Below are 22,713 nucleotides of genomic sequence, written 5' to 3'. Positions count from 1 at the left end.
AAAATGTTGTCATTAAAACACAGAAGAAAAAAATGTTGCAAAGCTCTGGATTTTCAACACACTGTTTGGCAAAGCAGTTTCACCCTACAACAATACAACAAAAATTGTGTGTGTGTGCGCGCATGCGGATGGATGGATATGCTGTATGCCCCACCTGAGTGAGAGAAAGAAACATGCAGATTGGATCTAGAAGAGTTCCTGGCTGGCAGTTCCCCATTCAGCCTATTCTCTGTCTCAGAACTCTTTTCTGAGAATCTGGAGAGCTGCACAAGCAAAATGCATGGAGTGCTGCAATAAGAATAGGGAACTGAGTAAGTTGACCCCTTTCTTCCTCTTCTGCTGACACAACCCCCAAATGTAAGAGGGAGAAAGAATTGATTTTACCTGATACACTGACATCACAGCATCACCTTGTCCTGTGGCAGCATTCTGCTTGCAAGGCTCTTCAGGGAGGATTTCAGGACAGCCTGCAGGCTACTTGAGGAAGGGGAAAATGAGGAAAGGTCCACTCCACCAGTTCTTTTCATGGAGTCACTGGATCCAACCCACTGGAAATAATGGGCTTGTTTGTTTGTTCGTTTGTTTGTTTAAGGCATTTATAGTCTGCCTTTCCTCGTGATCTGAGCCCATCAGCTGAAATGTCAAATTGATAAAAAACAGTTCATAGGAATTCCACCTTAAGTATGTATAGCCAGATGAGTTCTTTACAGTGCAATCCTAAACAGAGTTCCACTTTTCTGAGCCCACTGACTTCAATTGACTTAGAAGGGTGTAACTGTGCTTTGGATTACACTGTAGATCTTGGTGTTTTGCAGATTTTAAAAAGCAGAATGTATTCAGAGAAATTTGTCAAGACTAGTAATTTCCAACATGCTGAAGTGTTTTCTGACTATGCTTTGCATTGTTAACATTGTGATATCTTTAAATCCATTTGCAGGAATATGTTCCCAGAAAATCTTGTGCAGGCCTGTTTTCAACAGGTAGGTTCACTTTGAGTAATTATAAACACTTGTTATAGGATTATTTCTGCATATCTAGAAAACAGTAATATGTGATTTGTATGCTAGAGGATGTGAAATAATATTTTGGATAAGGATACTGTGGAATCAATTGATATACTAATAAAAATAAAATCTTGTAACTTTACTAAGAGGTGTCCATAGCTGAGCACATACTCAGATAATCAGCTTCTCTTTCCAATAGCAGTTGTTTCAGAAAACATTCAGAACCAAAACATCTAATCATACATTCAGATATGACATTAAAATAGAAAGCTAAAGGCCCTAGCCAACAGCTGCCTTTTTCTAGTTGCACAGAAAAGTATTTTGGATACATCTGCATCAACACTGAATTAGAACCCATGAAGCCTTATCTGTTTAGCAGACAAGAAGGCAAGACATAGAAAGAATTCTTTGCAGTCTCCATAATTAGTTGTAAGCACTAGAATAATGGTTACCTGAATTTTGACAGAGAGAGAAAGAATTAAGGAGAATAACAAAGGCAAGTAATACAGAAGTTAATGGCTCCATAGTACTAACAGTGCTTTTCCAACTGAAACCAAGGTCCAGTCTGTTATCAAACAGCAAATTTTCTAAACTAGCTAAAGATAGTTTTATCCATCTGTAAAGAAGAGCATTAGTGTTGCTATGACAGAAGAGAGACTATTAGGGTGCATTCCTAAGAATATGTGCTGAGAAGTCCCATTTTATTCAGTGGGGCTTATTTTCAAAAAAGTGTCCTTAGGATTGCAGTCTTAACTATTTATTATCATGTTCTGTTATGATTTTTAAAGTACTAGATTACCAATTATTTTGTCCACTGTTTCTAGCATGTTGCAACCATGAGTAGTATGCATAAAATTTCTGACCTCATTTTGCATTCTAAAAAATGATTTGGAAATGTAATCTTTCCTTTTCGGATCACTTTTTCCTTATATTTCAATATATTGTATATTGTGTATATAATATATTGAATTATATATCATATATTGGATACATATTTTCTTACTTTTCAGTATAAAACCAAACGTGAAGAGCTAATCCTTACAAATACAGACAAAAATGGCACTATTCCTACAGAAAATCCTGTTACAACTGTAATGCCAACAGAAGCTTCAGAGGTATGGTTACCACTATTGTGTTACGCTCAATATGGCATAGGAAGAAATAAAATCTCTAGAGATTTTGGTTAAAAATGTAGTCATTAATCATAAAAAAGTGGAACCAATTTATAAGATCAAGTTGTTGAATATAATTCCTTCTCAGTTTCTTAATTACGTTTTAGATGCTTCATATACCATTTATGTACATCAGAAGTACTATGTAAATAAGAGCATAACAAACTATGACCTCCAAATTAATCTAAGATTCCATTGTTCCCCAAACAAGAATAAAGCTTTTTAACTTTTTTCCCCAACAAGATGTATTATTGCTGCTTAGTAACATTTTTCCTCCACTGTCAATCTGCAGAACAACACAAAGGAATACAAAGTAGTTGGAATGTACTCAGATGGCATCAATGTGCTTGGCTTGATAGTCTTTTGTATTGTCTTTGGAGTTGTCATTGGGGAAATGGGAGAAAAGGGACAGGTGCTGGTGGACTTTTTCAATGCACTGAATGAGGCCACAATGAGAATAGTTCAGATAATCATGTGGTAAGTAGGATGTTATGCTTTCCTTTGAAGATTTTGTTATTGCCTTCAGCAAAACATTATTTGCTTTCATAAATCCTAGAGAAAGCTACTTTTGTAAGGCAAAATGATCAATGGTCTTTTCCTTATGCTTTCTAAGGTTTGAAATCTTTGGATGGGAAGTTCTTCCCTGTCTCTGTGGAACATTTTTTTAGCTGTAATAAAAGTAGGACATAAAGTCTTCCCAGACATACCCAACTTCAGGGCTTTTTTTTGTAGCAGGAACTCCTTTGTATATTAGGCCACACATCCCTGATGTAGCCAGTCCTCCAAGAGCTTACAGGGCTCTTCGTACAGGGCCTATTGTAAGCTCCAGGAGGATTGGCTATATCAGGGATGTGTAGCCTATTATGCAAAGGAGTTCCTGCTACAAAACAAGCCCTGAAGTTGGATATGTCTGGGAAGACTTTATGTTTAATATTTATATATTTGACTACTCATGCCAAAATTATGCTTCAGCATAAGTTGTGTTTTGAAACTGTTTGCCAAAAAATGGTTTGTATTCTGATCAGTGTCAGGCTGACTATATCAAAGCAGGCTCAAAAGTCTATTGCTGATAAATCGGTCCTTACGAATCCAGAATCAGTAATTCTTTAAATATGTGTGTGTGTGTGTATTTGTAATCAAAGTTTGTATTAGTTTATAAGGAAAAGAAGGACATGAGGAAAGGGGGAAAATACAGTTTACAAGATAATTTTTCTACTTAAAATAATAGCTTTATCATTACATACTAAAGAAAAACAGTGCAGAGAAAAGCAAAAAGAAATAAAATTGCTTTACAATATCTGCAAGTATTTAAACATTGGAAAATTACTATCCTAATCTTCTATTGGCATACTAAATCCTTATATTAATAATATAAAGTCCTGTAGTCTTCTAAAATACTTAAACACAATTTCCAGATCTCAGCTTCATCATTTTCCATTACCAAGTTTCCATATCTCACATCTCATTTTTCATTATCAACTTCTTACATCCCCATCATCTTCTTAACAAAGAAATTCTGGTCATTAGTCTAAAAGAATATATACTTTTAACATCTAAAACCCGTTTATAATAGTTTTCTAATACAAACGTCTTTTAGCAACAAAGGTACAGCTCCAGACTTAATAATAATAATATAATAATAATAAATTTTTATTTATATGCCGCCCTTCCCACTGAGGCAGGCTCAGGGCAGCTTACAAGACATGGTACAAGCCATGATATAACAATAAAATCAGAATAATAACAGTTAAAATACAATTCATAAATTAAATTAATTTAAGTTAAATAAGTAATCTTAAAACCAGTATACCTTAATGGTGCTACAATTTCAGTACATATATAAAGATGGCTTGATATTATTGCCAAGGTTCCACCCTAAAAGGCAAGTTGGAAGAGGGCGATTTTACTCGCCCTACGGAACTGATTAAGATTCCGTAGGGCCTGCACCTCCTCTGGCAGCTGATTCCACCATTGGGGAGCCATTATCGAAAAGACCTGCTCCCTTGTTGTTTTTAACTTGGCCTCCTTTGGACCAGGGATTTTCAGAATGTTTTGTGAACTAGATCTCAGTGCTCTCTGGGGAACATATGGAGAGAGATGGTCCCTAAGGTAGGCAGGTCCTCGGCCATATAGGGCTTTAAAGGTAATAACCAGCACCTTGTAGCGAACTCGGTACACAGTTGGCAGCCAGTACAGTGCCTGCAGCCTAGGCCATACATGTTCCCACTGTGGTAGTCCCATTAACTGTCTGGCTGCTGTATTCTGCACTGGCTGCAGTTTCCGAGTTCGGTACAGGGGCAGCCCCATGTAGAGGGCATTACAGTAGTCTAACCTCAAGGTGACCGTTGCATGGATCACTGTTGCCAGCTCGCCGCGCTCCAGGAAGGGGGCCAACTGCCTCGCCCACCTAATGCTTAATGCTTCTTACACTTAATTGTAAGCCGCCCTGAGTCCGCTTGCGGAGAGGGCGGGATATAAATGTAAAGTAATAAATAAATAAATTGCTCTCACAGTCATCCACATGCTTACATATGTTAAGATCACAATCTCAAATTACTAATAACCTTTTACTAATTGCTAATCTTAAAAATTTATAACATAGTTCAAACATCTACATATAGACTTCCTTACCTAACATCAATTTGAAAATTTAAACCCAATAATACTTCAAATTATGAGTTATAATTTTCAGATTATAAATTTGACTTTCAAAGTTTTCAGATTCATCAAGAATATAAACTATTAAGTATCCATATCCAAAGCAAAATTTTAAGTTCCCATGGTCATTTGTGGTTGTGTTATTTTCTCCAACCAGCACTTATATCCAAAAATAATTTTACCTTCACAATATTGCTCTTAATGCTTTACCATCTTATTAAAAATAAATCATCGAAGATCCCTATTTTTAACAACACCATCAAGGTTCACCTTTAAGATCAATCATAATAACCCTTAAGTCAAAATAAATTTTTCACATATACTATCACATTCAGCCTTTTATTGTATTGTATTAAACAACCAGTTCCTGCTTGTTTAATTTTAAACCAAATCAGTTCAATGTATATATAATCAATCTGATTTCTTCTGTTTAAAGTAATGACAGTTATTAAAAGTTGATTCTTTTTGCATTTGAAAGCCAATCTTCTATGGGGGGGAATCCCAAGTCCCCCTCTTCCCTCTTTCTGAACAGTCAAGCTTGTTTTAGTATCTGGCAATCCCGACTTGGTGCCATTTCAAGATGGCAATTGCAGCAGTGAAGCTTCAGGGCAGACAAACCGCAGGCTTCAGCTACTGCTAAAATCCCTGGATTTTGTCATACCCCATTGCTTCGGAAACCCCTCTTTTGGGGTCTTCTTTGGAATCTGGATATCCGGACCCCTCAATCTGTGCAATTTGGGGGGGTCACAAGAGCAAGCTCCACAATTCCCCCCCCCTCACATTGTGCCAAAACTGGAAATCCCTTTTTTTTAAAAAAATATTCTTGTTAGATAATTTCATTCAGTCCTTCAAGGAATCCAAACTAAATAACTGTTGGCTCTACTTTCGCAGTTGTTCAGTCTTTATTTAAATGTCATTATATGCAGAGCTTTTTTTCTTGGGAAATGTGGTGGAACAGAGTTCTGGAGCCTCTTCCCAGAAACAAAATTCTCAAAAAAGATTTAAATATTTATGAGGGGCACCTCTGTGTTTCTCCTTCATTTTCCGCTTGAGAGTTCTGGCACCTCTTTTTCCAGAGAAAAAGCCATGACTATATGTAACTTTTTGATACAAAACACTAATCAAAAATAAACAGATTCTGAAGTAGTGTCTTGTAGAAGAAAATAACTTCAGAAACCTGAATGCAAATTTATTTCCATCTTTCGTTATTCACCTCATAAAAGGTGGTGAAAATACGTTATTAAGAATATTTTATTATAGGTAAATGAAATGTCACTTCATCATTATCAAAGAATTACAACTTATGGTGGTTTATGTATTATAGGTATATGCCACTGGGTATTTTATTTTTGATTGCTGGAAAGATAATACAAGTTGAAGACTGGGAGATCTTCCGCAAGCTGGGACTATACATGGCTACTGTATTAAGTGGGTACGTTCCTGACAACTGACAAAAATATGCAATGATTACTTTTCATTTTTAATTTATAAACAGTTTATTGGTTTTTTCATACTGAAATATAAAAATATTAATTTTATAAAGTTTCTAATTTCATTATGTTTCAAAATCATTCAAAATATAGTAGAAATGGTGAGAGGTTAAAAGTGTCAGACTAGTATCTGGGAAACCCAGGTTTGAATCCCCACTTGTGCCATGAAATCTTGCTGAGTGACCTTTGGCCAGTCTCAACCTAACTTATCTCACAAGGTTGCAAGGATAGGAAGGAGGAGAGGAGACTGAGTCCATACTGGTGAGGGTATAAATGGAAATAAATTTTAGAAAATAGTGCTTGTACTTGGGTGATATAAAAGATGAGTTTGTACATATTTGCTAGTCCTTCTCTTTGTCAAATTCCACCCCCACCCTGGTGCTTTCAAATAAAGTCTTTTGTTCTTTATAAAGTTCCTTTTATTAAAAGATCCAGAGTAATAGGTACAGACATCTTGTCCAAGTCAGATCTGGGGTGTCCCAGATCTTCCTCCAGTATATAGGGTAAAATTCTAAGCAATCACCCCCCTCTCTCCAGATAGAAAGATACATGAGCATATTTTCCCAAGCTTTCTTTGAGTAGAGAACAAAACCACTCAAGGATACCACGTTAGATGCAAAATTACTTCTGCGACAGTAGACTAAACAACTGGTGAGTTGCCATAGAGTCTAACGGGTGGGAACTGAGGAGTACCCAGGAAAAACGTAGGAGATAAGTATGAAACTACCATCCTAAGTTTTCAGCGCAAGCAATGATTTAACTCTTCATGGCACATTTATTTGACACTCTTGTAGCCAAAAAAGCTCAATAAACACTATTTTGTGGAGAATGGATAAATAGTTTTTAATCTCCCAAGACAGTCTGTTTTTCAAAGGGCTCTCTCTGCTCAACTGTTAAAATCTCATATCTCCTTACAGGGGTCTAATATCTGAGATTACATTGAAATTTGCACCAAGTATGTTTGTAACCTTTATTATAGCTTCATATGAAGAGAATGAGCTATTTTAAAAGAAAAATGACACATCTCTTAAACCCGCCATCTTTTTTTCTCGTTAAAATGCTAATAATAGCGAAGGTACCCCAGTTTCAATTACCAAAACTGAATCCAGGCTACAGTTAGTTTCAGTTAGCCTTAAACTGAATACATAAGTGCTCAGTTTGTCTTCTGCAGACAAATAGATCTCTGTGGTGACGTCATGTATTTTAGCATTATGACACCCATGGCTTTGTGTGTGTGTACAACACGCACACACAGATTTGCTAGACCCTCAGGAACAGCTTTGATGCCAAAAAGGGAGTGTGGAATAAGAAGTGGAATCAACAGCAATCTCTTTCTCCCCTTTGTTAATGGCTCAAGTGCCATTGAGGACCAAGTCTGGGTAGTAGTTAAGAGCAGTGGACTCTAATCTGGAGAATCAGGTTTGATTTCCCACTCCTCCACATGCAACTGCTGCATGACCTTGGATCAGCCACAGTCCTCTCAGAGCTGTTCTCTCAAGAACAGTTCTTGAAAGCTCTCTCAGCCTCAACTATCTCATAAGGTGTCTGCTGTGGGGAGGGGAAGAGAAAGGAGATTGGAAGCCGCTCTGAGACTCCAAGTAAAGGGTGGGGTAGCAAGCTAAACCTTTTTCCTTCTGCTTCGTTAAGTCATCAGAATGACAAGGCTGAATACTTGCCACTAATTCTAGAATACTTTGTTCTGTAATCTGTCTGTGTATTCTGAAATCCATGAAAACCTTTTAACTAGATTGAAAGATATTGTCTAATATTTGTTCCTTTTTCAGACTTGCAATCCATTCTGTTGTAATTCTACCACTAATATACTTAATAATAGTCCGGAAGAATCCTTATCGATTTGCCATGGGGATGGCTCAAGCACTTTTGACAGCACTCATGATCTCCTCCAGGTAAGAGTAATAAAAGTTCTTCTCCTTCAGTGGGGTGAAGTCATCCAAACTGGTGAGGTCGTGCCTCCTCTCATTCCAGGCAAGGCTATGCAAATTTATGTAGACTATATTGGCTCACAGTGAGGCTGACCCTCCAGTTCCACTTTGTTGGAGGCCTTATTGGTATGGTCTTTAAAAAAAGAAGAAAGAGACCATTAAGACAAGCCTCTTCTTCCTGAGGTTCCAGGCACCATAGACTGGTCAACGGCAGATACCTCTATAGCAGCACAAGCCTCCATCAGTGCTGGAAGACCCCAAGTTTCAAGTGGTTCCACAGCCAGCAGCTGACTGCATAGGAAAAGCCCACAAGAGATTTACCAGGTCCACTTCCCTTGTTGGTATGGAAGATGGAAAGGCCTTGTAGAAGGGCACCATTTCCAGTTTTAGAAAGAACAGAAAGGCAGTTGAAACAGGCCTCTCCCATCTGAGATTTCAGGCATTGGAGACTGCCATCTGCAGTGGCATAGCTCATTCTGCAGTTGGCCCCCAACTGTGCTGGAAAATCCCAGCAGAGCTCTACTGAGTCCAGAAAACCATGATGAAAGCTCAGCAACTGGCCTGTCCCATACAGATGCAAAGGCTTCCAGGCCTACAGGGAATAAGAGAATTGGAGCTGGTGAGACAGCACCCCTCCCAAGATACATAGGGGCAGTGGGATAAGGACCTCCATCATGCACAAGGAGTCGATCCAAACAGGGGCAGCAATACGGCAGAGCAGTTTCCCTTCAAGCCTCTCTGAGACCTTTCCTAGTGCTCAACAGTTCAGGAAAATTCCAATAGGATGGCCGCTCAGGTTTTCCCCATATTTTTTTCAACCTTCTCGACTGCAGATTGGAGGATGCAGGCCTTAGTCTTGTCAGGACCTCCCCCAACTCTATGCATATTCAACAGGAATCATGTTAGCCTTTCCGTGGCTAGGAGTACCTGACCAAGTGATGCCTGTGGCTGATCTCTCTCATAAGAATGCCAGCACCAGTGACTTCAGAACTTTTAAAGAGCTAATAAAAAGAGATGCTCCCTTTCTCCCACACAACCCATGTCAGGCTTCGGTTCAGGAATGGAGGAGCTCCTTTCATCCATAGGATCCATGGCAACAAGCTCTGATAAAGGGAATGGTCAGAACATTCTCCTAGACCTTTTTAAGGGAAATTCTTCTAGGTCTCTCCAGATGGAACATTTCCAGGGATTTAAAAAATGGCCATTTTCTTTCTCTTAACTATCAATTGGATACAACAAAAAAACCTATATCATCGTTTTAGATACTAGAGGTTTTAAGAGACCATCTGAAGGGTCCTCAGTTTGTTCATTCCCTGAATTCTTTATTACATGCTAAAGGCAGAATGGGCAGTTCCAGGCAATTTCCTCCAGCCTCCTTACCTGATGGTAATTATGGACACCAGCAGAAGGGGCTGAGGAACACACTACAAGGATCAGATTGTCCAGGACAGATGAAGCCCGTTGGAAGAAATGAACAGTATGAACCAGGTGACTTGGCTTGGAGAAGTGATTTAAAGAAAGAAATGCCTTCTCCAAGTCAGCCAACAGGGAAGTGGAACTTCAAGAAACACACAATGTGTGTGAAAGAGCCACATGTTGCTCCCAAGCCACAGTTTGGCCACTCCTGCTCCAGAGACTACTGAGATGAATAAGCAGGAACTGAGCTTCTCCCATTGAAATACAAAAACCAGCAGTTTGTTAGTACTCTACTACCAATGCTGTTCAAAACACACACTGTAAGGCTGAAACAACAGGTGAAAAAAACATATGTTAATAAAGTTATAGAGGAATTTTGGACAGTGCATTTGGTAACAAGTTAGTAGAAGCCAAATTGAGTAGTGAAGCCTAGTGGTGTTAAAGCACGTAACCTCCATAAGCGGAATCCCAATAAGAGATCTTTTTCCAATTTTAGAATCCCTTTCTTGGACTGCTAAATAAAGTATTTCCCCAAACTGATTTCAATATATGATTAAGAAGTCCCTGGGTGTAACTCTAGACTGTAATTAATTGTTTCCTGGTAGTGAACAAAACAAACCTATGCATTGGAAGGTTAGCGGTATTTTCTTAAGCCTGTTCCTCTCTTTTGTCCACATGTGCATTCCAGTTCAGCAACTTTACCTGTCACTTTTCGCTGTGCAGAAGAAAAAAACCATGTTGACAAGAGAATTACCCGATTTGTTTTACCAGTTGGGGCTACAATCAACATGGATGGTACTGCACTATATGAAGCTGTAGCAGCTATTTTTATTGCACAGCTTAATGACTTAGAACTAGATATTGGCAAAATAGTTACTGTTAGGTAAGAATTGCACTAATGCATGTTTCACTTTTATTTTTAACTAATGAAATGTTGATTTTTGTCATCTGATGCTTAATGGGTCAATTGCAAAATCTAGAAGTCTTACTGAAAATAGAATCCAATTTAATAAATGAGTGCATGCCCAGTGAACTCAGTTTGCCAGCAGACCTGGAGAAAAATGTTCTGGACTCCTGGCCCTTTCATGTGAGGCTTAATATATAGAAATTGGCAGTTGAAACGTTGCATGGCATGGAATTAAATAACATCACCTGGTAGATCGTAACCCATTAAGCTTCTATTAAAGGGAGAGGACTTTATTCCTCCAGACAGTTGGAATCCCACAAAGAAGGGGCTATTTAGGTAGGTGACAATTGAACATTCTGGTAGTGATTGGGGCCTGTGGATTTGTATGGACTTGCAAACCCATGGGCCCGGTTCCTCCGAAAGTCCTTCATTATGTTGCTGTTCACAGTGCCATAAAACTGTAATAAAAAGTCTGGTTCAGCCACGCAAGCAGTACAAGTGTTCTGTTGGGGACACCATATTTGGGAGGATAGAAGTCACTGACCTGGATAAGTAAGCTCCAAGCTGTTTACATTGCAAGGAAATGCCTTTTGCATTAGCTTTCTTGTGTTATAGGCAGTGCCTCAGATAGAAGAGGGGTGGATAAGGAAAATGAAAGAAGACGGATGACCTATTTATGTTTTTAAATGTGCATAGACACACAGATTAGCAGAAGAAGGTGCTCATGTTAACTGTCATGGTGTTTTGCACATCACTCAGGGAAGAGGTACTATTTTCACTTGTCTGAGCATTGGTGACGAGTTGTTTTTTCAGGATCAGAAGTTTCTGATTTAATCAGGCAAAAACCTCGACTTGTCCTCACACGCCACCACCAAGCAGGCTTGCTCAGCAGGCAGCCGTTGGCTTTGTAACCAGTTGTGTACATGGTTTGATAATCCCTGAACTTTTGTTGTGCCTTTCTGTGGATTATACATTGCAGGTTGTAATCATATTCTGTGGGAAGAGGGTGTCTTGTCATATTTAACTGTAAAGTCTTCTAACAGACCACCACAGCAATCTATTTTAATCTGATACTTACATAGGACAGGTAGATTTGCTAACTAGCTGGCAGAAAAAGAATATCCTCTCCCTTTAACAGAAATTTAAAGGGATTTTATTTACCTCCATGGCAAGAAAGTTTCCACTGGCATGACCACACACTAAGCCTTTATATATATATTAAATGGACAGGCATTTTTAGCCTAGCATGTTGGCAACCTGAGGACCAACTTTGTGCTCCTCTGATTCTAGGGTCTGGTCTAGGAGGCATAAGGAATTCACATCACATCACATCACAAAACCTTTATTGGCATGGTAGAAGAATTTTGCTGTAGGATAAGGAATTTATAGCTTGGTTTTTAATATTTATTTATCAGGTTTTTTATTGATGTGGCCCATTTTGAGTCTTGAGAGGCAGGTATATAAATATTCTAAATAAATAAAATATAGCATTATTGTTGCCTTGTCATGTTTTAACAGTAGCCTGAGTTTTCACACTGGCTTGGATCTCATGATAAATCTCCATTGCTGGAAGGGATTTCTATCAGTGGAGTAGGACTTCCTTGCCCTTTCCCTTCTTCTGCAGCCCAAAATGCTGTTTCTGAGGTCCCCCCCCCCTCCTCCAGAAATGGCATTAGGAAGGAAGAAGAAATTGCTGAAAATCCTTCTGTTCAACTAGAGGAAGGTTTCCATGCAATCCAACCCACTTTGTTTTTGGTCTTTTTCTGTGCATTTTTTAATCACTGAATATGGGTTTTGTATCACATGTTCAGTTTTTTACAAGAAAATATTTTGCTGTGGCTGATAAATCAAACAAATCAACATAGTCTGCTTCCAAGTCAGTTTTGTGGCAAACAAGGATTTGAACATGGCTTTTTCCAGGCCTACCCCAACACAATATGACATAGAAAGTATTATAGAATATACACTTTCGTTAAATAATTTGGAAAAATGTAAAATGGAAGCACACTACGCTAATTTGCAATTTATTAGCTTTAGCATAAAAAATTTTTGCAAAAAATTGAGCTTGAGGTACAAAACCCACCTTCAGCAATTTAAAAACGCGCAGGAAAAGACCATAAAGATAAATAGACCATAAAGACCATAAATAAAGATAGTGGGTTGGATCACATGGAAACCTTCCTCTAGTTGAACAGAAGGATTTGGGACTAATAATTCTCTCTAAGCTGCAGTATTGCAGTCCAAGCTCTGCTCGCCACCTAAGTCCAATCCCAACAGAAGCTGGGTTCAGGTAGCTGGCTCAAGGTTGACTCAACCTTCCATTCTTCCAAGGTCGGTAAAATGCGTACCTCGCTTGCTGGGGCTAAAGTGTAGATGACTGGGGAAGGCAATAGCAAACCACCGTGTAAAAGAAAACATCATGGTGTGATGTCACCTCATCAGTCAGTGATGACTTGGTGCTTGCACAGGGGACTACTTGAGACTGATTCTCTGAGACTCTGATTCAGAGAGAAGGGCGGGATATACATCTATGGTCTTCGTTTATAAACCAGTTGATAAAGTTGTTGTGAGAATAAAGTGAAAGAGGGAAGAACCATTTGGGTTGCTCTGAGCTCTTTGGAGAGTGGGTAATTTAAAACATCATTCCAGTATCTCTGTATGCCACCAAAAAGCTCAGCATCCTTAACATATAATTCCCAGCATTATTTTTTTTTAAATAGAGTGAACTAATGCGGTATAGTGGTTGAGTGTCATACTGGGAAAAAGGAGACCTGTGTGCAAATACTGACTCAGCCTTGAAGCTCCTTGGAGGAGCTTGGGCAAGACACTTTCTCAGTCTAAGCTACTGCATATGATTGCTGAAAGAATAAAACTTCTAAATAAAAACCACAGAGCTGCTGTGAACTCCTTGAAGGAAAGGCAAATTTAAATGTAATAAATAGAAGCAGTTTGTATGTTTTTGTAGCAGCATAACAACATTACAGCAGATGTGCAGAAAAATGTGTTTCTTTACAGTAGAAAATACAGTGCTGATTTCCAGTTGAATCTTGTACACATAAAAAAAAAAAAAACCAACAGAGCTCCACGCCTTGGCATGAATTTTACCTTTCACCACTGAAATATACTCCAGTTTCTAGATTTCCTAATTTTTGTCTTCCAGATAAGTTTTGCCTTAACATAATTTTATGTTGCAAAACAAATCATTAATACAGTTTTTAAACAGAGAACTAATATATCCCTTGGAAAGATGCTGAGTTTTTGAGCTTTGAAATACTGTGTATGTGGAGTTTCCACTGAAATATATAACTTGGAACAACCAAAGACATATTTAAACAACTTTCTTTTAAAACTTCAGGAAGTATTTCCATAAATGGAAGTAGAAACATATGTAATGTCTTGTTTTGGATGTAGTGTAACAGCTACAGCAGCCAGCGTTGGAGCTGCAGGAGTGCCCCAGGCTGGACTAGTTACCATGGTGATTGTCCTGAGTGCAGTTGGCCTTCCTGCTGAAGATGTTACCCTCATCATAGCCGTGGACTGGCTTTTGTAAGTTGTTAATCTTGAATGGGAGTACTACCACCTGCAGAAATTAGAGTTGCCATGTCCAAATCAGAAAATACCTAGGGACTTTGAGGGTGGAGCCAGGAGACTTTTCCATTCCCTGAAATAAATAAAAAATACAGCACTGCAATTCCCCTGAATAATCTTCATTTCCTTATCCCCCAGGAGCTGCAATCCCAGTAAATGAAAGAGAACACACACTATCAAACAGCCAAAATAAACAGAGTTTGCAAGCACACACTTTTGTGATCTTACTGGGGTTCTACACACAGGAGCTGCTATATTTCCAACCAACTTCTTCAGACTAACACAGGCAAATTAAAAGGAAAAGAGGTGGAGTTTTTCTCCATCCCATAAACAGGTTACTATAAAAAAGACATCTAAAATGAATCCAAAACAAGCCCAGAGACTGTGCTCTCTCTCTCACACACACACACACACACACACACACACACACACTCATTCTTACTGGCACTGTTTCTTATACAAAGATGTCTGAAACAAAAGTAAAGCAAGCATTGTGCTTGGTGGGTTGGGGGGGCAAAGTGGAAAGGCTTCTAGCCCCACTTGTGAACCTCCTGATGGCTCTTGGAGGAGTTTTTTTGGCCTCTGTGTGACACAGAGTGTTGGAATGGATGGGCCATTGGCCTGAACCAATATGGCTTCTCTTACGTTCTTAAGCAGAGGGACTGCGCTCTCACTCTCTCTCATACACACATGGCTCTGCTGCTGCCCCCCCCCATGCAGCTTTCACTTCCTGCTCAAATTTAAAGACACACACACATTTTAAAATGCAAGGTGTTTGCAGGCTTCTAAACCTGCTAAGATTTGAAAGCACATGGTGACTGTGTGGGCAGGACCTCCCCCACCAGTCAGCTGGGGGTGGGGTGGAGCCTGGAAAACCGGGAGTCTCCGCTCTGGAACGAGGGGACTGGGAAGCCTAGCAGAAATTGTAGGTAGGATTCTAACCAGAATTCACAACTGTACATATTTTGATTTGTGTTGAAATATGCAAGATATAGTCTTGAGATCTACAGTGGACCACTCATTAGCCCATCCTGTGGGTTTTCAGGAGTCCAGCAGAAGGCACATTTGAAAGTATAAAGGTTTTTACAAAAGTCATTTTCAGTGTGGCCATAAGGAGCCCATCTCAGCCCTTCTCTTGCCTTTTGAAGCAAGCATGAATGCCATATAATGTGAGAAAGAATATAGAAGACAGATCAAATATATAACAGCATTGGGATCCATTCAGTTTTAAGGCTCACATGAAGATAACAACCTAAGAAGTTATGCACATGGCTTTTCAAATATATATGTGGTGAACTCTTCAGTATGAGCAGAAACAGGTGGGATAGCCTGGATTGAAGGGAAGGAGGAAGAACAAGAGAAGGCCCTTCCATACCGAAATGGATTTTTTTTGGGGGGGGGGGTGGAATACCACAGCATAGGTTAATAGGTCTGGAGTTATCACAGAATTACAACTTGTCTCCAGTCTACATAGATCAGTTTCCTTAGATGAAATGGCAGATTTGCAGGGCAGACTATATGGCAACACATACCCACTGAGCTCCCTTCTCCACCCTTTTGCTCTCCACTTGTGCCCCCCTCCAAATCTCCAGGAATTTCCAAAGCTGGAGTTGGCAACCCTAAAGGCTAGAAAAATTGCTAGAAGGAAAGGGAACTTCATTGGTTTGCATAGCTCTGTGCTTAATTTTAATGACTGGTGCACAATTTATTAGTTCACATCTTTGTATACTGAAGAAAGTGGAAATTTTCTGAAAACAATGTCCGTATTTCCATGTCTGTACAAGAAGAGCTGCTTGCTGAGAAACATTCAAATTGAGACTAAATTCTCAGCTAATATGACTTTCACTCCACTTTCTAAGAACTTCAGAACTGTGTTCTTCTTTTAATTTAATTTAATTTTTGGATTTATATCCTGCCCTATCCCGCTAGTGGGCTCTGAGCGACTTACAACAGTAAAACAACAGAGTTAAAATAATATCATAAAAACAAACATTACAAAAACAGGAGCAGCACAGTAAACAATCTTACAGGCATAGGCAGTAAAACCACCCAACAGCATGTGGCTGATGACTTAACAGCGTAACGTAACACCATAATGGTGAAATGCTGGGGGAAGTGATGACTTTCAAAGGACGCCTGCTGGATTAATTAAAAGCCTGGCGGAAGAGGTCCATCTTACAGGCCCTGTGAAACCTTGATAAGTCCTGTGAGGCCCAGATCTCCAGTACAAGCTCATTCCACCAGGTAGGGGCCTGGAATGAAGAGGCCCTGGCCTTCATTGAAGCCAGCCAGGCATCCTTAGGACCAGAGACTATGAGCAGCAGACCTCAGAACTCAGGGGGATTATATGGGGAGAGACGGTCCCAAAGATATGCAGTCCCCTGGCTGTAGGGGGCCTTAAATGTAAGGACCAACACCTTGAATAAGATCCGGTACTCGACAGGTAGCCTGTGCAGTTCGTGCAGTACAGGATGCATCCATGCCTACATAGGCCTCGATGCCAACAACTGGGTTGCTACGTTCTGCACCCGCTGGAGTTTCCAGAGCAGGACCAAGGGAAGCCCCACATTGAGAGAGTTACAATGGTCTAATCTGGAGGTAACCGATGCATGAATCACTGTGACTAGATTGTGGGAGGTAAGGTAGGGGACCAACTGCTGGGCCTGCCTCAGATGGAAAAAGGCAGCCCTTGCAGTGGCAGTGACCTGTGCCTCCATAGATAAAGAGGCATCCAGGAACACCCATAGGCTCTTTACACCTGTCGATGGCATCAACTGGGTGCCATCGAAGGGTGGGAGCTTGATCCTACTCCTCACCCCTGACCCAGACACAGGACTTCTGTCTTTAATGGATTCAGTTTCAGCCAGCTCTGATGCAACCAACCAGCCACAGCCTGCAATATCTCACCCAGTTCTTCAGGGGCAGAGTCCGGGTGGCCGTCCATAAGAAGATAGAGCTGGGTATCAGCATATTGGTGACAACCCAGCCCATATCTTCAGACCACCTGGGCAGGGGTGTGGATATAGATATTAAATAGCATCGAGGAAAGGATTGCCCCCTGCGGCACTCCACATTCTAGGATTTGATGCATTACAAAGAGCCAAAGTGTAATTTTGCATACAAATCTGATTAAATTAACACTTTAAAATTGGTGATTTGTAACTAGGTTTCAGAAACCAGTATTTAGTCAATATTCTTATCTTTAGACCAAAGTATGATCTCACACTCAAATTCCAAAGGCTGAGATAGACTTTTTAAAAACCAATTCACTTACAATTTTAAGTTCATGTTGAGTTTTTAAGTGCAAATTTTAAAGTTGAAAATATAGACTTTAAAAATCAAATTTAGAAAACAGACTTTGAATATAATCTCCATCAATTTCAGTTCTAGTACTTTGCCTTTCATTATAAAGGGAATCATCTTAAGCAGGGTTATAGTCTTCTAAATTCAAATCAATGAACATACGCAGGGCTTTTTTTAGCAGGAATGCACAGGAACGCAGTTCCAGCCAGCTTGGCATCAGTGCAAATGAGTTCCTGCTGGGCTTTTTCTACAAATAATCCCTGTTGAAACAATGGTGAGGTAATAATAATAATAAATTTATTTTTATATCCCGCCCTCCCCCGCCAAAGGCAGGCTCAGGGCGGCTAGGTAGGGGGGTCCTAATATGCAAATGAGTTCCTGCTGGGCTTTTTCTTTTTTTAAAAAAAGCCCTGGGTGTAACTCTGCTTTGGTTTTCACTGTACCATACATACTGACATAGTACTGCATAAAAATTTATGACTGTGAAATCAAGTGCTAATGTTTGTTTTGATATAAATAAACTGAAGCCAGTCAGCCGTCCCTGCCTGATCTCATGTTTCTTCTGTAGGGATCGATTCAGAACAATGGTGAATGTTCTTGGTGATGCCTTTGGAACTGGAATTGTGGAGAAGCTCTCCAAAAATGAACTGGAGCAGATGGATATCAACACCGAAGTCAACATAGCAAATCCTTTTGCCTTGGAAGCCCCAACGCTTGAATCTGATGAAGCAGAGACCAAAAAATCCTATGTGAATGGTGCTTTCGCTATTGATAAATCTGACACCGTATCATTCACCCAGACATCCCAGTTCTGAAGCAGATAGACTGACAGAGGAGCAACACTGGATTTTTAGGACCTAGAAGCCTCTCTGCTGCACCATATGCTGGACCTCTTACCTGCTGTACTTTCTCCTCTGCCTGCATTCCCACAGGCACACAGAGGGAGGCACATTCTCTCTCTCACTAACCCCACTCCTGAAATCTGCTACGGCACAGCCATTCTGCTCATATTTTGCAAGTTACCTGTATTCTGTATTTCTCTATACCTGGGAATATGACTGCTATTCCTTCCCCATCATTTTTTAGTGAGGCAACAGCCAACATGCTTTAAGCCGTGGAAATTTCTACAGGACCCCAATGCAGAAAAACATATATATTAGCACAGATGTGCTCTCAGACAAATCCATAGTGTCAGGAGATCCATATCACAGAGGTCCTACAGTGTAACAGATATAGTTTATCCATCCCTATTTGCATAAGATCTCTGAAGGATATCACACATTAAGATAATTTAACAATCTAAGTGTGTTCTTTTGATACAGACTTCACAGACTTTTTCCATTATAGTTTTCCCAGCGTTTGACCACTGTGGGCAGAAAAAGACAGATTGTAGAAAAAATTTAAGTTTCATGTTACTGAGGTTTCTGGATATCTGCTTCAATGAGCATGCTTACTGGAATAATGTCGGGAAGGATGTCCTGGTTTCTAGGAGGAAAATGCAGTATTTCATATCTTCCAAGCTGCTGTTTTGCGCATGGAATTATTTTTTTTAAATCAATAACCCCCTTCTTCTTTCCTTAGTGTAACTGCATCTCAGACATTGCTCTACAAATTGATCCTATGCCAAATGTTTATTCCTGTAGCTAATTAAGTATCAAATAAGAAAAAAATAAGAGTAGACCTGCACTAAGTGTTAACTTTTTGAAAGTTTGTGTGTGTGCTTAAACGTGTTTATGGAAATTACCTCTTAAGAACTTACATTAATTATATGTTGGTACCCAGAAGACATAACTTGAATTCAAAGGCTAAGATAATCACAACAGCTTTGCTGCAAATTGAAATTTTTGACACTTTCTTCATTTCTTAGTTCTCATTTGAACTGGCAAGAAATAAGCAGCCAATGTTTTATCCCGATCCAATATGTATCAGCCACAAAATAAACTAAGGTCAAAAAGATAAAAATAGACTGCAGAGCTTATTCACAGCATGTCTTGCAGACACTTGATGCTTTTAAAAAATACTGTTATGCAATTGATTGTGGCTAGTGAAATGTCAGTTGTTTTCTCCTTGATTTAATTCTGTGACTAAACCTGAAAGCTTGTAGTGGCAAAAAAAACAGTTGGGCCTCAAAGGCAAAGAACAAAACTTTCAGGGTCAGTGAAATCTTCACTTATCAAAGTGTTCTACCAGCATATGCCCCTCAAATGGTGAATGAATAGTCATATTTTGCATAGTGCAATAGAGACATGTTCTCACATTGGCCACATGAAGGTGGCACTTTCATTAAAACATTCCATAATGTAAAGTGTTTTCCCAGTGCCTACATCAGGTATATTCATGGTGCGTATTCCTTCTCCTTTGCGACAAAAATTATTACAAAGTATAAACTTATTTTGCCTTGCACATCGCTAGTTAGCCATCTGACTACACCGAAATTCAGAGATCTTTATTTGTAAATAAACTTATGTTAAGGCAAAACAAACTGCACTTAATTACTATGAAGAAGTACAGAAATTTATGTAGTTTTAGACAAATTCAGCCCTGCATTTTTTTATTCAAATAAGCCAGGATCTGTGCCAAAGATAAATGAAAAGAATTCACATTTTAGTGTAGGTTTTTATAAATTGCACCTTACTTGAGTGAGTGGCATTATATGTATTTAATAAGTTATAAATGCGGTGTGCATACAAAAGTACAAGTGTTGATATGTTTATATAAAATAAAGGGATGTACAGTGTAAATCAGTCCTTTATCTTGTGCAGTTCTTTTTTAAAAATTCTAGAGCTTTGTTAAACTAAAAAGGTAAAGGCAGTCCCCTGTGCAAGCACCAGTCATTTTCGACTCTGGGGTGATGTTGCTTTCATAACGTTTCCATGGCAGAATTTTTTACAGGGTGGTTTGCCATTGCCTTCCCAGTCATCTACACTTTCCTCCCAGCAAGCTGGGTACTCATTTTACTGACCTCAAAAGGATGGAAGGCTGAGTCAACCTGGAGCCGGCTACCTGAACCAGCTTCCACTGGGATCAAACTCAGGTCATGAGCAGAGGGCTCTGACTGCAGTACTGCAGCTTTACCACTCTGCACCATGGGGCTCTTTTTTTTGCTACACTAGACGAGAAAAATGTATGTAATCTCCTGAGCGTACCTTTTATTTGCGTCTTTCTTTTTAGAAAAAAAACTTCATTCTTCACTGCACATATCTCCTTTCTTTCATCTCAATAAATAGTTTGGTTATCCTATGTACAACCTATTCCCTTTTCACATCTTTACATAGATTTGAACTAAGTAAAAGATACATTAGGCAGACTTTTGCACCATAGATTTAGTTCTAAAGTCTGTACATGCATAATCCTGTTTTAAAGATATTCCTGTTAAATGCAATGGGAACCCTCCAGAATAAGGGGATTGTCTAAAACTGGTTTTTTTGTTCATTATTTACTTTCTAAGTCTGTTGAATATAACAGACACACCCACATAAAGCCTCCATGGACCATCTAAAAAGTTGGTAAACAAATCCTGAGGCCTGTAAATGAAAGATTAAGAGATAAGTGCTTCACTCACATATTGAGAGAGAGAGAGAGACCTCACTATTCAGCATTCTTTCTGGTTCTAGGCAGGGCTTTTTTCTGGGAAAAGAGGTGCTGGGACTCTCAATAGGGAAATGAAGGTGCCACTCATGAACTTTTAAACATTTTGAGAATGTTTCCATGAGGAGGTTCTGGAACTCCATTCCACCGCATTCAGGACCTTATCTACATGTTTTTGAGGGGGGCAAAATTAAAAAAATAACACTTCCTTAATTACTGGAAGTGGTCCCTGTGGTGTCTACCTCCTCCCTGGCTGCCATCAGTGGCCTCTGCCAGGTCTTTGCAACACACGACCTACTGGACACTCTAGTCTCTGACAATGGAACCATGTTTACTTCGGGTGAGTTCCAAGACTTTTGCACCTGGAACTTAATTAGGCATATCAGGTCCACCCATTTCCACCTGACCACCTATGACCAGGCCAAAAGGATGATGCGGACAACTAAGGAATCACTTCGCCTCATCATCCATGGGGACTGGGAGGTCCACCTTGCAGAGTTCTTACTGGCCCAGCGTGTGACTCCCTCCAGTGCCGCAGCCTGACGGAGCTCTTCATTCACATATACAACAGGGTCCATAGAATAAAATGAACTCCATACCCAATTTAGCACCTCCCCTCTGGTGTTCCCAGGACAAGTGCCCCCTCTGCTCCTCCCTTGATCTGGCCCTGACCACATTCCCCCTGGAAAAAAACTCTGGCCGCTATTTTCCCTACATTTTTTCTCATCATGCTACTCGATGGCTTTTTGAGGCCTTTAAAAAACAATAATTGCTATAATGTCTCTTTATAACAACTGATTTTTTAAGCCCTCAAAAATCCCTTCAGTGACATAGTGGGAAAAGGATGGCTGCAAGGAACTGATGGAAGGAAAATGGCACTGCCATGGCTGGGGCCTTTAGAAATGTTCTCTATTGTATAGTGGGTTTTGCGCATTGATGAGTCTCAGGATCAGTGATAACAAGTTCTTTAATAGAAGTAACATAGTATAAGGCTACATTACAAGACTGAAGACAGGGCCAATGGGGCCAAACTTATATATATCTCTGAGTTCCTGCGCAAGCACATTATTGGGTCATTCAAATCAGTGGGGGCTTGTGATTGGTCCAGGGCTGCAGAAATATGGATCCTGCAGCTCTTGTTCCCAAGTCCCCATGCTCAGTCCGTATGGCTCCAATGAGCCAGGCAGGAACACCCAAAGTCTTTCCTTGAATCCACATACATAACATTCTCCTTCCTACTGTTCAAAGCCTACTGTTTAATATCAAGCTCAGTCTTGATATTAAGAACCCTACTGTTTAATATCAAGCTCAGTCTTCACAGATACTGAACATTTCACTGATTGCTTAACCTATGATTTGCATTATAACATCCAAATATAGAGAACTTTCTTTGTCCATCACGTTTCATACTGTCTGTATCTGTAAAAAGCAATAAAATCACAATAATAACTAAAAGGGGCTCCTCAGAATATAGTGATACAGTATCATCTTCAGTATCATTGTTAGGTTAGGAATCTGCAGTCAGTCATGATGACTCTCCCTGGGCCAGTTGCTGTCTTTCAGCCTAATCCCAGGGATGTTCTTCAGACAGAAAGAAGAAGGGGAAACCACATGCATCACCATGAGCTCCTTGGATGAAGAGTG

The 22,713-nt window shown here is 39.7% G+C and overlaps 1 protein-coding gene across 1 annotated transcript in view; it reads left to right on the top strand.

Moving 5' to 3' along the window:
• Positions 1-18,891, top strand: part of SLC1A1 (solute carrier family 1 member 1) — a 70,405-nt gene extending 51,514 nt beyond the window's left edge. Inside the window, exons 5-12 of the mRNA XM_060237382.1 lie at positions 938-980; positions 2,015-2,119; positions 2,469-2,653; positions 6,159-6,266; positions 8,109-8,231; positions 10,372-10,566; positions 14,002-14,136; positions 18,050-18,891. Coding sequence (XP_060093365.1) covers positions 938-980; positions 2,015-2,119; positions 2,469-2,653; positions 6,159-6,266; positions 8,109-8,231; positions 10,372-10,566; positions 14,002-14,136; positions 18,050-18,296 — 1,141 coding nt within the window. The 3' untranslated portion in view covers positions 18,297-18,891. The remainder of the gene's footprint in view (positions 1-937; positions 981-2,014; positions 2,120-2,468; positions 2,654-6,158; positions 6,267-8,108; positions 8,232-10,371; positions 10,567-14,001; positions 14,137-18,049) is intronic.
• The last annotated feature ends 3,822 nt before the right edge of the window (positions 18,892-22,713 follow it).

Source organism: Heteronotia binoei, chromosome 4 (genome assembly GCF_032191835.1).
Source record: "Heteronotia binoei isolate CCM8104 ecotype False Entrance Well chromosome 4, APGP_CSIRO_Hbin_v1, whole genome shotgun sequence".
NCBI classification, from domain to species: Eukaryota; Metazoa; Chordata; class Lepidosauria; order Squamata; family Gekkonidae; genus Heteronotia; species Heteronotia binoei.
The sequence above is the reverse complement of the archived record's forward strand: the minus strand, read 5'-3'. Positions and strand labels throughout refer to the sequence as shown.